This window comes from Cadophora gregata (genome assembly GCF_030347475.1).
Source record: "Cadophora gregata isolate MNR1 chromosome Unknown scaffold_2, whole genome shotgun sequence".
Lineage (NCBI taxonomy): Eukaryota > Fungi > Ascomycota > Leotiomycetes > Helotiales > Ploettnerulaceae > Cadophora > Cadophora gregata.
Genome location: NW_026695925.1, coordinates 2,986,416 through 3,000,655, shown reverse-complemented (window position 1 = coordinate 3,000,655; position 14,240 = coordinate 2,986,416). Strand labels below are relative to the sequence as shown.

The following is a 14,240-nucleotide window of genomic DNA, read 5'->3' as shown; positions in this document are numbered from 1 at the left end:
CCGTCTCCTCTTGCGAGGCCATCTCATGATCTCCAGCCGACCATCCGAGATGGCTGCCAAAAGCCAACATCCATTATTCATGATCCCTATCCTCAAGCCACAATACCACATCCACGGCATTCAAGCACATTGCCGAACCCGGAGACTTTCTTGCAACCCCTTGCATCCAATACTGCAAGCCAGCCGTTGAAGCAACTTAGCCCCGATCTTCACATGCAGGTCGAGGCGAAATCAGGGTTTTGGCAATCCGCAATTGATCTCGTTCGATGTATGAGCCCAGGGGTGAACTGGTTTTGGAGGCCGCGTGACTGGCGTTGCCCGATTTGGTTGTGCACAGAGTGCCGGCATGAGGGGTAAATGGACATGCATGCACGCAGAGATGCATTTGAGTGGGGTTGGGCGGATGCAGCCGAGTAAGTTTGGATGACTATCGAGGATGGGCGGTTATATGGTAACATCGGGACAATTACCAAACTCTCTTTCTGGAAGGAGATAAGGGGTAGGAAACGAGGTTCAGGCATGTGGAAGATCAAGGAGTCCTGGAGTTTGAGGGGTCTTGGATCGACCCTGGGAGCATTTCATTGTATCTTTGGTTTTCTGCTTTGTATACCCTTTTTACCAGTATAACGACAGCGTTTGTGTTTGACGGTCTTTTGGTAATAATATCTTCTGTCGTAGTGAATATGCAGTGTCAGTTAAATAGCAAGCTACTGCTCTCACAATACGTGGAAGTGTTTCAGCTGTTACTTGACAACTGAAAACTGTGAGCTAAACTCACCAACTAAGGCGAGCAAGCAATCAGACGCGGACCTAGCTCAGGAGAGAACGTGAATGATTGCGTATCAGAAGCACCAGACCAGTCTGGACACTTCATAAGATATCTGTCGTACTCAAGAGGCAATATCCAAAGCAGCATGACGCAATCCTGTAGCTCGACGTCTCCTCTGTCTAGTTCAACATCGTCGAGGAGAGCTGCAGTATTCAGGTACCCACAACCAATGTAACACTGCAGCGACTCTTACCAGACTTCAAAAACGCCATGTATGTCATAGCCAATGGTCCTATCTCCCACAGGGCTGCTTCTCGATTTCAGCTGAGGTCTCTGAGTTCAGGATCTCGCTTCCACAGATTCTTTGAGCATAGGATGTCCCAACTAGTCTGTCAGTATACCTATAAGAGCATCCCTTGTCCATACAAGCCATAAGATCATCCACTATCCATTCCATATCCTTATAACTAACAGCCGTAGTAACATCCGCTTTCAAACCTGCCTTCCCTCTTCCATATTGATCAGTCAAGTCAGCCTCGACACCAACGAACAAACAAACCCAACAACATGGCATCACGTTCATCCAAACCAACCAGCGCCACCACTCCACGCACTTCAAATACCACCAGCAAATCCCCGATCCAAAAACGCTCCCCTACAAAATCCACATCCCGCCGCACAGCAGCAGCAGCAGCAGCAGCTCTTCAACAAGTCCAACAACCCTCGCTTACGGGCTCCGTATCACCAACACCAACACAGGAGATCCTACCACAGCTGCTCTCCCAACCGCAAGAACAACTGCAGCAACTACCGACCACCGTGACACAGACGCACACTACGGCGCAGACCACGTTCCCTGCTGGGCAGAGTAGCCATGAGATGAGTATACCGATGACTATGCCGAGTGCTTTGGATACGCCCACGCCTGGTATGTGCACTTCCCGATTTTCTCCTTCTTCCTTCTTCCTTCGCCCTTCTCTATTCTACTTACCTGTACCTCTTGGATCGTCGTCTTCCGTTCCATTCTTGGCCAGGTTCCAATATGTAGCTTGCAGGACACAGCACTGACGAAGTCTATTTCCCAACAGTAACCGCTCCAGCGATTCCACGACCAGGCTCAGGAGGGAATAGCTCTGGTTAGTACCTAGATACATAGACAGGACCCCTCCCGTCCCTCCACTATCTCACTATACACCCCCCCTCCACCAACCCCAAGTAAACTCACGCTCACACCTATTCCACCCCAGGTAACCTCCGCCTCCGTCTCGATCTCAACCTCGATGTCGAGATCCAGTTGAAAGCTAGTATCCGGGGCGACTTGACGCTGGCGCTGTTGTAAGTGAGCCTTTCCTTTCTTTTTCTTTCACTCTTGCTACTGTACTGTTCTGTTCTCTTGTTTTTATTCGCTTTGTAGGTAGATGGGGTTGGAGTGCAAGAGATGGAGAGAGAGAATGGAATGGTAGAGCTGATGCTGAGAAAGGAATTGATTTAGCTAGCTAGCTTTGCTGGCCACGAGGAATGGTGAATTGGGTATAACTGGGCTGGGGAGGGAAGTTTGGTGGTAGGCATACTGGGTGAAGAGGTGTTTGGTGACTGGTGACTGGTGACTGGTGACTGGTGACTGGTGACTGGGTATTTCAGGAGTTTGGGTTTGCAAAAAATTGATGGTGGTTCTGATGGGCGGGTGGGTAGTTTGAAAATCTTTGGCGCGTGGTATGTTTCAGTTGAGAGTGACTTAGTTTTGTATTTGATGGTGCTTGGCACGATGTATCTGTTAGTCCTGGAGCTTTGGTAGGTCAATCAACGTAGTCAATTATGAACAGAAGTAGAGTTCCGTGGAGGGAAGAAACATAGCTGCTTTTTGTGAAGTCATCTGTGTGTGCAAGCCTCTACACATATCACATAGTCTAAGTGTACGCAACGAGCACCACTCTAACCATCCGTACCAAATGCTGCCACACCATCCTTCCAACCAGGTAATCCTACACTTGCAACCAAACAACTGCGTTGCGCTCACTCAATCATGTCGATGTCGTCTCCATTGGGGGCAGCTTCGGCAGCGGGAGCATCTGTACCAGTGCCATTCTCCTTCTGTCCCCAGTAATCCTCCATCTCGGCATCCAGTTCCTCCTGTGTCTTACGAGGTCTGCCATCTCTCGCAACACGCTCTCCAGCCCCACCGCCACCACGTCCGCCTCCAGTTCTCTCTCCTCGCTCTCTGCGCGCACCTGGTCGTCGGCCATCCCTTCTGCGTGGACGAGGACTGCGGGATCGGCTGCGTGTACCGCCTGGAACATAGCGATCGACATTAGTTGGAGCCGGGCCGCTGACATCGGAATGACGGATAGGTGAGTCTGATCGGGATCGATGTGCGGGGGTAATTCGATCGAATAGGGAGCGGGAGGGTGGAGGAGCACGACGTCCGCCAGACGGGCCAGATGGGATAGGAATCAGGCGAATTTGTTGACCTGTACAAAATTAGAATAGGTGTCAATTATGAATGATGTCAGGCATACCCTTCGCATTTGCTCCATCAAATTCTCGAACTGCTGCCTTTGCGTCCTGGGCGGATTCATACGTCACATACGCGATACCTTCAGAGCGGCCAGCACGATCGTACGTCAAGGAGAGCTTCAGGACCGGGCCAATGCGATTGAAGAGGTCCTATATCTATTAGTCTCGTTGTGTATTCTCCGAATTCCCTTTTTCCTTACATCCAAATCTTCCTCCGTCAGATCGTAGTGAATGTTCTCGACACGAAGCTTGCTTGACGGTGCGTCGCTGCCCAGAATTAGCGAGTGGAACATATAGGACAGCAGATTGTGCTTACTATTGCTGTTCCGGGGTGTATCTTCGTTCGGCACGAGCTGTTCGGCGTCCGGCTGATAATCATGAGTGCAAGTCCGGTAATAGACGAGGGAGGTTCATACTGTCATTGTCAAACTTGTCGTGAACCCATTCTCTATTACAGGTCAGAGGCGCATTCTTGTACAGAATTCAAGAAGACGTACGAGTCAATATTCCTGTTGTCCTCTCGAGTCGACTGTGCGCAAGGAGGAGGCTTGGGTTAGCTGAGGTATTCAAGTATGTACTTCTCTGCGCCTTCAAGAGTAACAGCAAGCGGTGTATTCGCATAGGTAGTACTGAAGTTGAGACGAGGATGTAATGTATCGACGTATATTTTCAAGTGCAGGAGGATTGAGAGTGAGGATGAGGAGGAGGTGTATGCACCTGTAAGGCGGAAATCCGTTAGCATGCGTCCTCCATTTTCATTTGAAGAACCAGTGACTCCAGATATCGTACCTTTCTTACGCCGTCACGAGGATATTCAGTGCGTTCTCGTCCTTGTCTAGGTCCGCCGCGACGTCCACCACGGGAACGGCCACCGCCTCTCTAGGAAATGTCAGCTAGGTGGTCCTGATTGAGAATGTGCTGCCCTCAAACGCGAGGCTGAATGATTCAAGGATGGCGGCAGCGCGATTGCTTACCTGGCGTTCGGCGACAATCTCATCGAGTGCGCGATCCATTGTCTTGGTATGCGGAGGATTATTGTTGGTGGTGGCAAAATTGGAGGTTTGATGTTGGGAAGTTGAAAAGGTTGCTGCTGGGAAGCTCAAGATGAAATCAGTCGTCAGAGCAGGACACGAATCGAACCGAGCTAAACACAAGCCACGTGACGAGGCTCTTCCCAAGCTCTCTTTTCCTGGAATATCTGCGAAGCATTCTTTGGGATTCAATGCTGCAGGTGGAAGATTTATATAGTTATCCTAGGAATCTTGTTTTGAATTCAGTGCTCTCGATAAAAAGATAAAGCAGGATTTATCCTTGCATTAGTGAGCCTACCTTACAAATGTTTCTGATACAGCCTCTACAATACATACATTTCAATGTCACAAAAGCTACAGTCCACCAAAGCTACCTACCCGGTCTTCCAGGTTCTATGCCCATGAATGCTACAGGGATCCAAACATGCACCACTTTAGAAGATGGAGGCATTCACTGAGACTAGGTCGACACTCCAATTCGACGAATGAGATCCTTCCTTATATAGGGAACTTTTCGAATCACCAATTTCTGCTCCTGTTCATTCTTTGGTTTGGGTTTCCTGTAGTCATTGTAGAAATACGAGTAGGGAAGGTCGACTTTGGCAAAACTATCCGGTGGAAGTGGTTGGTCGGGTGTGGGGTGCTGACTATGGCGCACGAACATTCCAGACTCGGACACAAATCCAAAATGGCCATATCGGAAGGTGAAAGGATCCCTGGGTTTGTCTGTAGACTCTTCGCTGGTTTCAGGTGCCGGTGTAGGGATATCGTCCACAGTGCTGGGAACTGCGCCGAAGACAGCCGATTGTCTCATGGAGGGCTTGCGACCTTCGATGCAATCTACGCGCGGTTGATATTTATGGGGAGAAGGGTCGCGACGTGCGACGAAGAACTGGATCAAGGCTCCTTCTTGTGCTATATTGCCTAGCGCAGAATTTTGTTGTTCTTCTAACGATCCACCCGAGAAGTCGAAGCGTGCTTCGGGGACTTCGCTGTATGTTGTCTGTGGATCTAGAGACAGCAGGCCTTGCTTTGCTCCCCATCCACCACCGCCACTTACTAGAGTTTGTCAGCATTTCAAAAAGATGGAAGCGATGGATGATATTACGTACGGACACGGCAAAGTTGCGCGCTCATATTTGGAATCAACCTTCCGAGCTGAGAATATTGGCTCATGTTGTTTGAGACCAACCACTGCCTTTGAAGCTCCTCGACGGTAAAAGACAATGGTTTCGGGATCGGATTATGAGATCCCATCTTGAGTGAGGTTGACCCTGATTCTGGAGGTACGACCAGAGCCCATACGTCGATAGTAGTGTTTCCGTATCCCATGGTGTTGAGATATTTAGTCACAGTAGACTCCAGCTCGCGAGACGCTGGCCCAATGCCCTCCTCACCACCAAAATCGATTGTTCGTACTATGTTTCCAAGTCCACTGACAATCGGTCGTAAGGGTGTTAGTGCAATAGCCGGTATGAAAGATTTGGGCAGCGTTTGTTCCACTTCCTCGAACATTTTTATTACTACATTTTCCCGCTCCACTGGCTCTTTGACAGCAAAGAAGTCCTTTTGGTCATGATTGTACTCCCAGCTCGAAACAAGCAATGTTGAGAGCCGGCCGGTCTTAAATAGAGTATTGGCAAGTGGCAAGGTGATGTCTGCTGAAGTTTTTTGACCTTTACGAATCGTGACGCTGGACTGCATTGAAGGGCTGGAAGATGGTGGTCGCTCAATCTCGTTCGGGGGGGAGTAAATCGGCTCACACTCTGGGCCATACAGGATTGAAAACCCCTCCTTTTGCCGTGTGCCTACAGATGCTAGCAAGATTTCTGGGACTGCTTGAAATTAGTGTTTTGCCAGAAATGAGCAAGACCGACACATTTCTATATGTCTGTGAGGCTGGAAACACATGAAAGCGTTTTTTTTAGTTTATTTAATTAAGAAAATGCTGATTGCTCACCTGGAGATAGACCATCAACACATGCGCAGACAACATCTACTTTGAGTCTTGTTTGGATTTTAGAAATTTCATATATCCATTGCCTCTTGAATGTCAAGGCTTTGAGAACGTCCGGGACGAAAGTAGCATCGTTTTCAACCATTGCAGCAAAGCTCGGCGTGAATAGAAGGACAACGGATTGGTAGCCAGCTACCTTCCATGCGGGGGGCTCTAGAGCTTTGATTGCTGCGAGCAAATCCTCCTTCATCTGGTAGATTATCAGCCATATATCAAGGGAGAACGGCGTAGTTTCGACTTACAGTTTTCTCTGGAAATTCACACTCGAGCGTACATGAGCGTTTCGCCATCTGATACAGGTCAACTTTCTCATTTTGCTCGCCCTCCATCGCCAAATGCTCTTCCGTGGGTTGCGGGAGAGGATTGATAATATCTGACGATGTAACTCCGGCTTTGACAAGCAGATGCTTTGTTCTGGCCTCTTCTCTGGTGCTGTTTACTACGCGCGATAATCTTCTGATGATTTTTGTATTCTGCTTCTTAGAGAGTGTCCTACGTATTTTTGGCCCCTCTGTCTGCTCACTGTTCTGAAAAGACTCGTTTCGGTCAGATCGTCCAAGCCGCGGATGAGCCACCGCATCAGATAAGTTCGGTCTCGTATTCAGACCAGACTGCTGCACTGTCTCAACATCAACGAATTCTTGTTGATCTCGATATTTGCTTATGGGTGGCGTGCCATCTGTGTCAGGAGTCAAGGCACCTTGCTTCAGTAGTTCTACCTTCTCTCCAGTCGGTTTCCCGGAAGGTTCCTCCACGCCGAACCCAACGGATCCATCCTTGTTCCCTTCTGATCTGGTCTCATCACTGCCTACAATCCTCCCTGTCTCCCTAGCATATTCCTGATGAATACGCCTGGAGAAGACTCGAGAATTGAACCAGTTCACGTGATGTATCCTCCTTGGAACGATTGCTACATTGCGCGTGGCCTGCCGCAGATGGTGAGTAAGCCGGCTCATGATAACTTTTAGATGGTTGGTTGAGCCATTCCTTCTGGTTTGAACTGTAACCCCATCTGTTGCTGGGATGGTGGTCAGGCTGGATTTGCAGTTCGTTCGCGTGCTCGAAAAAGAGCCCAAGCATCTTCACTTGATTATGTAATTTTCCCCATCATCGGCCAGCCAACAAGTCAACACAGTGGCAGCTGGAGAAATATCATCACCACATTGATATCACAGATAATCATTCCTTGCAATGTCCAATTCCTTCCAAGTTCTAAAAGAGCAAGTACAAGAGCCCAGATACCAGTATACCCGTGGCGTGAAATTTGAAGTTAAATCATATGATATCGACGTTCGAAGTCGTACCCACCCAAGCTGCAACTCGGCCTCTGCTGAAGATCACATATTTGATTCTAAAGTTAGAATGAATGGAGTAAATGTTTAATGGTTGGTCCAGTGATAATCTCCTTCCTGGTCCTGCTCCGACATGAAATGTCTTATCCCATGCAAGGAAAAAGGAGGGGTGGTTTTTTCATAGAGACGAGCAATTTTATACGCGAAATGATGATTCTCGCTCAATACAGTAACCTTGCAAGATGAGTATTACTGGGCTGGATGATAACTAGGAGCACCCCGCCTCATCACGGGATTATTTCCCAGGTATCCATCGTAATTTTCACTTCGAGACCTTTCTTTTGAGGTTTTCCTTGTTGATTTTTAAATTTAAAGTTCGGGCAGATGGACGTGTCTTGCTGTCGTTCGATCGTTGGAACCATCGGCCCGTGAGACAGGGACAGCGGCTTCCAACTTCTCGCACTTTGCTTCTTTCTTCCTGTTTGAGGCTGACGGGCTTGCTTCTGCCGCCAATCAAGATGGCAGAGCGGCCACGGCGCTGGTGATCTCTGACAGGTATCGCTGCTTCGAGTTTAGTTGCTCATGTCGTTCCTGCAGCTTCCATGCAGCAAGTCCAGCAGAAGTGAGCTGGTGAAGCGTCCAACGGACTTGCGGTGCTTCCGAATCGCATGAATTGGGGCCAAAGGCTGTGGGCTAGAACCTGAACACGGCAAGAGGGCGCGGGGAAGACGGCAGGATGTCTCGTTGGGGAAACTTCAAGAGCCAGCTCTAGACGGTTATGGCTGTTTTGTTGATTGTGTGGTGTCGAACCGTGTTGGCTGGAGGAAAGAACTGGACCTGCACCGGCCGATGTCAGGCTTCTTTGGTGTGGCTGATGAACCAGGATACTCATAGCCCGACAGGGCAGAGAACCCCTGTGGGGCGGTGGTGGGCGGTCTTTAAATTGTCGATTCCACACGAGTATGTCTCCGGGATGGGATCTGAGATCAAATCCCCATTTCTTTCCCTTGGGAGAAATTAATCCCCGTATGCCTGTAATTTCATTGATATCTGCAAATCGGAGGAGCAGCTCCGACCTGGGAGATACGAATATCAAAGCCGCCTGGTATTATATAATTGTAGGCAAAGATTGACAATAAACACGGGACTCTTCCTGGCCGATGTCATTACGGGGCGGTCTGTATCTGTGTCTCACCTGGGTTGTGAGGGCGCCTCGGAGGCGTCGAAATGAGCTTTGGGCATCGGCTGCCCCGCAGGAGGGAGATATTCAGGAGGATCGGTGTATCAAGTCATGATCAGACGGGCGCGAGATCTGCCACGAGGGCAAGGAGGGGATAATGAACGGGGGATGAGATGAAATCTTCAGATGGTAGGAAGTTGATTCCGGAATCACGCACGTACAGAGTGCTCACAGGAGTGGTGCGGCTTTGAACTCTTGAGAGGTTAGGTGCAGCACGCCCATAAATTGCAGTCCAGGGGCAGGCACCCCTTGACCCACGGTTCCTGGATCTACCGTAATAATGGGGGGTGATATGTTCTGTACTGTACAAGTTTTGGTGCTTCTTCCGGGCCTCGCCTCGACAGAATTCGTGGCACTACCACTTTGTTTGCTTTTTTGACTCTGAGGAAGCATCGAGTACCGACACACATGCAAGATTGTGTGCTCCTCGAGAGTTTCCGGGTGCCTGAACCCAGAGACCAGTCGTCAGGGGCAGATTTCTGGCGCTCCTGAATCTTCTCTGCAATGCAGCCAAGACTTTCAACTGTAGGTACAGTACCGTATTGTGCCCACACACACCAAAACTCGACTGCAATTGCACTTGCACTTGCACTTGCAGCTGCAGCAAAGGCGGGCCTTTCACTTCAATGCCTTCCATTAACTCTTATTATTGCCATGCTTCGCTCGTGCTGCACTGTTGCCCCCGCTACAACTACTAGCAAGAAACAAATGACGAGATACGAGCAGTCAGCCAGCCGACTTAGTTTCAACATGTCTGATTAAGCAGCTTAGGATGGGATCTCACAGACCAGTTCTAATCTTAGCAGCACTTCGTAGACATTGCATTGCTTCAGTTGTGAAGAAACCTTAACGGGATGTGAAGTTGTGTGAACAAGTTGTGCCGTTGTGCAGATCTGGATGCGGTGCTGGGCCTGCAGGTGATTTCTGTGCCCTGGCCTGGCGAGCTTGGTCGGCTTGGAGATTTGTTTTAGTCGCCTCTTCCAGATCCACTATCGATGGAAGGGGGCTAGCGCTGGGCCTCACCTCGTAAATCTTGTTTGGCCCGGCGAGCGACGGACAGGACTGAACAGGACTGAACAGGACAGGCACTCAGGCGCACACTCCATCCCTCCTCCAAATCCCACACTCCACTCCGCTCCCAAACACAACAACTCAACTCTCCTCTCCTCGTTCACCTCGCCCGCCCTCGCCCTCGCCCTCGCCCCCTCACGTCTTTCTCCTCAACTACTCAACCTCACTTCCACCTAATTTGGCCCTTTGGGACAGTGCATCTCTCCGTTCCGTGAAGGGAATTGCTCTGGTCTTCTGGACTGTCCACTCCTTAATAAACACACACTCCTTTGACCTCAAACCCCAAACCCCAAAATCACCAACACCGCCCCGTCAACACACCTGGCCAATACAATTCGACCCGCGAGTTCCTGAGACATCAAAGGAAACTTTATTGAGTACGTCAGCAGCAATAACATCTACAACAACAACAAAACTTCCACTGCGTTGTCTACAACAAATAGTCGTCGGGATCTGCCAGTGCTAATAGTTGGAGTTCAGGTTTGCTTTGGTTTGTCGACTCCTCCGTAATCACCTTGCCAACTCGATTCTCCGACCATCACCACGCCAATATACCCGAAATACAACTTACTCCGTTTTAAAAATTCGCTCGAGTCTTTATGCTCTCAATTTAGCTGGGTCTTGACACTGGCCGCCGTGCGGCAAAGACAGAATGGCGGCTGCAACTTCACCTGGAAGAATGTCGTTCAATGCACTGGACTTGGAGAATGGGCCTTTCCGCACCACGGCCATAGATAATGTTTCACAGCCTCCTCAATCACCTCGACTCGACAGTCCCGGACCTCTGCCACTCCCCAGCTTCGTTTTCCCTGCGAGAGCACCGTCTCCAACCTCGACCTCCTCAAGATCTGCGCCCTCTTCGTACTCTCGGGCCTCAGGTCGACGACCTTTGAGTGCTATCGAGATCCGGAACCACTCGAAGGAGCGAACTGGCGATGGCGAGAGACTCCCTGAGTTCTCCTTTGGGTCATCATCATCGTCGACGGTGTCCCCATCCTTGGTGTCGCCAAAGACAATCCCAGCGAGACCAAGCAGTATGCACCAGAGAAACGTATCGGAATTCATTGGTGGCGACGGAAAGACAGGCGCTGGAGCTGGATTGATATCATCGAGTCCTACAAAGTCCGAAGGAGCTCTTCCACCCCCAGCTGCTGCCTTTGGACCCCCTGGGGGCCGCCGAGGACATGCTCACAGGAGATCTGCAGCTATCAGCGTGAGCGACTTGACCTTTATTCTAAAACCTAATCCAAATCTTAATCGTGGTGGGAGTGCACCAACATCGCCTTCAGCAATGCACGAACAGCATCCGGTTGTCGCTGCATCTCTTGACGCAGCTTTGCAAACAGCCAGGTCAATGTCGGATTTGGCCGACCCGGAACCCAGTCCTAAGGCCTTCAAGAACACTCGAGTTGGATTTTCCGATGAAGTTTCGATCATCCCTAGACCCTTATCGATGGTTTCTAGTGACTCTTCAAGCACAGTACGCCCTGGACATTCTGTTTCGAATTCTATGTCCTCGATTGTCTCAGCTGGCACTTCTTCCCCATCCTCGAAGGAGAAGCGTAGCATGCCATCTACTTATAGAACCATGGATACTCGACCCCGTACCGCAGAGCCTATTCTGGATAGAGATCAATTGGGAGGTCCTGAAAATACACCAAGGAGACGCGGCTCGTTACCGCTTCTCAACGATGTTGCGGCTGGATCGACACCCTCAACTCCAAGATCAGCAAAGAAATGGTCATTTTTTGGTCACGAGAGTCACTCTGGTGAATCATCTCCAAAATCTCGTCCTACCAGTGCTGCATCATCCGCAAAAGAATCCAAAAAGGCTGAAACGGCTCCATCATCTCCTGATCTGGTTACCCCGGATCTTCTGATCCAATCAACAGAGCCAAGTTCGAGGAGATCTTCCATATCCAGGAAGCCAAGTAAGAACAAGAAGAAGGTCCGGATGTGGGCGGGTTCGATCTTGTCACGCAAGTCACGTCACCGCAAGCCAAAGTTATCACGCCGATCGCCAACTCCACCCCTCCGAGCCTACGCCCCTGCAGACCAAACGAATGACTTCAATCTGGTTGATTCTGAACAGCCAGTACTCATAAGACCCGAAGCTCCAACAGATTTCACGAACTGGAAGCCACGCAGACTACCACCACAGGAGGAGTCCATGAGTCCCATAATTGACCTGGATGCAGCACTCGGACCATTCAATACTCCATCCAGTTTTGGAGATGATTGGGACATGTCACAGCAGAGCGGCAAGCGGAAACGGGCCATGCACAGTGCGGCAGGCTTAGGTGGATTCACGGGACCAGGAATGCATTACCACAGACGAGCTGAGAGTGCACCGGAGTTCGAGAATCCTCGATTTGGCCTCCACCGGCTAGGTAGTAATTCAACAATGGGAATGGAGGACGTTTTCGAGGAGGATGAAGACGAAGAATGGGAGGATGCAAAGGCTTCTGACAAGGAGACTAGCAGCAAAGCTGGCGATCCAGAAGATGATGAGGAATCTGGCCTTGGAATCGATATCAAAGTCGTGGATTCGGATGGTATGGATTCAGACAACCCTATGGACTTTGACGATGCTGCATTCCAACGAGGACTGAAGCGAAAGGGATCTGGTTTGAGTGAAGGGGACCGTCGGCATATGAGTTCGACAAAGTCAGCACATTCAACAACTTCTCTCGTCGATGAACCAATCGAGGAAGAGGAATCCAGTCCTGTCGAAATTGTCGACGACTCTTTCCCGCCACGACCCGATTCGAGAGCCCAGTCTTCAGATTCAACTGCAACGCCGCCTTTCCGACCAAACCCAGCTAAGGATCTTACCCCCGTTGATATCCAGCCCTTTTCTCTACAGCCTCCATTCCTCACTCCGACCAGCCCTCGTTCCGCCTCACAATCATCCTTCCCCTCCCCACGGTCACCCTTCTCGTATGACACGCAACGTATATCAACAGCTCCATCGTCTGTTACGGACGAAAACGCGTTCCAATCGTTATTGATGGGAGAGCCAGGGCCCGAACTTAGAATGTCTGTTGACGACGTACCTTCTCTGACCAGCAGTAATTCGACCATGACAAGAGACAATTCTGGTAACCATCCTCAATTCCGGGACGGCCAGAGATCTGCGTCACTTTCTTCTGCGGCAGTCACCCGGAAACGGTCAAGCATGGCTAGTTTGTCACGACTTATCAGCAGCTCACACGGAGAGAAGAGCAAGCTGTCAATCGAATCTCGTGCTCCTAGCGTCAGTGATGTGGAGAGGAAGGAGAAGAGCAGCAAGGCAAAGCGCATCAGCCGCCTCATGCAATTCTGGAAGCCAAAGGAGTCGTCTCCTTCGACACAATGAGTTGCGCACGCTCATCTCACCACTCTCCCGTTGTCTTGATCGACCCTCAATGACGAGCGCATTGCTCTACGCCATCTTGATGTATAGATGATAAAGAAACGGATTTTCATGTGCATATTTTCTTTTTAGGGTTGCTTGAGCTAAGTATCAAGCTCTCCCGAATTTTCCTTTTTCATACTTTGTTACTGCACTTTCAGCGGGCGAAATCTCTAGCATATGCATAAATTGCGACGAAACTCATCTCTCGAGCTCTCTCTCGGCATACAAATTGATTCAGTCCGTGTCGTTTTGAGCTTTTTCTGAAACTTGGAAAGAAACGAAGCTTGATTCTTTCTACATTGGGGACGGATGGTGGATCTCGAGAGGACTAATTGCGCTGCTTTTAATGATAGGATGGATGGATTTTATATTTCTGCTGCGTGGCATGGAGACGGTGAATAGTGGTCCATTTTCTCCTTGATAACGGCGCTTTTTGTTGTTTGCTTGACATGGCTGGCATATACTGCTCTGACTCTCCTCTAATGGGGCGATGATGATTAGAGTGGGGAATGACGGGCAGTTTTTCGATTCTGGTTTTATGGGATGAATGGAGCAAGAAAGAAAGAAAGAAAGAAAGAAATCAGACGATCGATAGTGGTATATGGGATGGAATTTGGTGGATGGATGGTTGGACGGATAGATATAAGACATCGACTTGAATGGCCTGTCTGGCTTGCTGGCTGGTTGCGAAACGTCCTCTTTTCTCGACGCCCGTTGATCTGGCTTGCTTGTTTTTGGTATTGGATGGAAGCTTGCTAGCAAGATACAGGTCTTAGAATGGATAATGTGGATAGTGGCATATCGGAGAGGAGCAGAACACCTGAGAGGAGACAAGATGAAACAGATCAAGCATAAAGCTCGCACAGAAGTGCTGAGGCGAACCATAATGAATATATATTAGAATATGAC

The 14,240-nt window shown here is 49.6% G+C and overlaps 4 protein-coding genes across 4 annotated transcripts; 2 read left to right on the top strand and 2 right to left on the bottom strand.

Moving 5' to 3' along the window:
* The first annotated feature begins 1,249 nt into the window (after positions 1 to 1,249).
* On the top strand, positions 1,250 to 2,104 carry ONS95_008275 (uncharacterized protein). The gene is made up of 2 exons (XM_058501827.1): positions 1,250 to 1,697; positions 1,858 to 2,104. Exons 1-2 carry the CDS (start codon positions 1,337 to 1,339, stop codon positions 1,908 to 1,910), a joined length of 414 nt encoding a protein of 137 aa, XP_058363149.1. The 5' UTR covers positions 1,250 to 1,336; the 3' UTR covers positions 1,911 to 2,104.
* Positions 2,105 to 2,782: 678 nt separating this feature from the next.
* Positions 2,783 to 4,296, bottom strand: ONS95_008274 (uncharacterized protein; the record flags this gene model as incomplete). Its single annotated transcript, XM_058501826.1, has 8 exons — positions 2,783 to 3,237; positions 3,286 to 3,433; positions 3,484 to 3,550; positions 3,600 to 3,651; positions 3,700 to 3,731; positions 3,781 to 3,812; positions 4,073 to 4,162; positions 4,258 to 4,296. The coding sequence occupies 8 exons, from the start codon at positions 4,294 to 4,296 to the stop codon at positions 2,783 to 2,785; spliced, it is 915 nt and encodes a 304-aa protein (XP_058363148.1).
* A 478-nt stretch (positions 4,297 to 4,774) lies between these two features.
* On the bottom strand, positions 4,775 to 7,287 carry ONS95_008273 (uncharacterized protein; the record flags this gene model as incomplete). The annotated part of the gene is made up of 4 exons (XM_058501825.1): positions 4,775 to 5,373; positions 5,427 to 6,149; positions 6,275 to 6,521; positions 6,574 to 7,287. The coding sequence occupies 4 exons, from the start codon at positions 7,285 to 7,287 to the stop codon at positions 4,775 to 4,777; spliced, it is 2,283 nt and encodes a 760-aa protein (XP_058363147.1).
* A 2,940-nt stretch (positions 7,288 to 10,227) lies between these two features.
* On the top strand, positions 10,228 to 14,240 carry ONS95_008272 (uncharacterized protein). The gene is made up of 2 exons (XM_058501824.1): positions 10,228 to 10,311; positions 10,415 to 14,240. The coding sequence occupies exon 2, from the start codon at positions 10,587 to 10,589 to the stop codon at positions 13,290 to 13,292; it is 2,706 nt and encodes a 901-aa protein (XP_058363146.1). The 5' UTR covers positions 10,228 to 10,311; positions 10,415 to 10,586; the 3' UTR covers positions 13,293 to 14,240.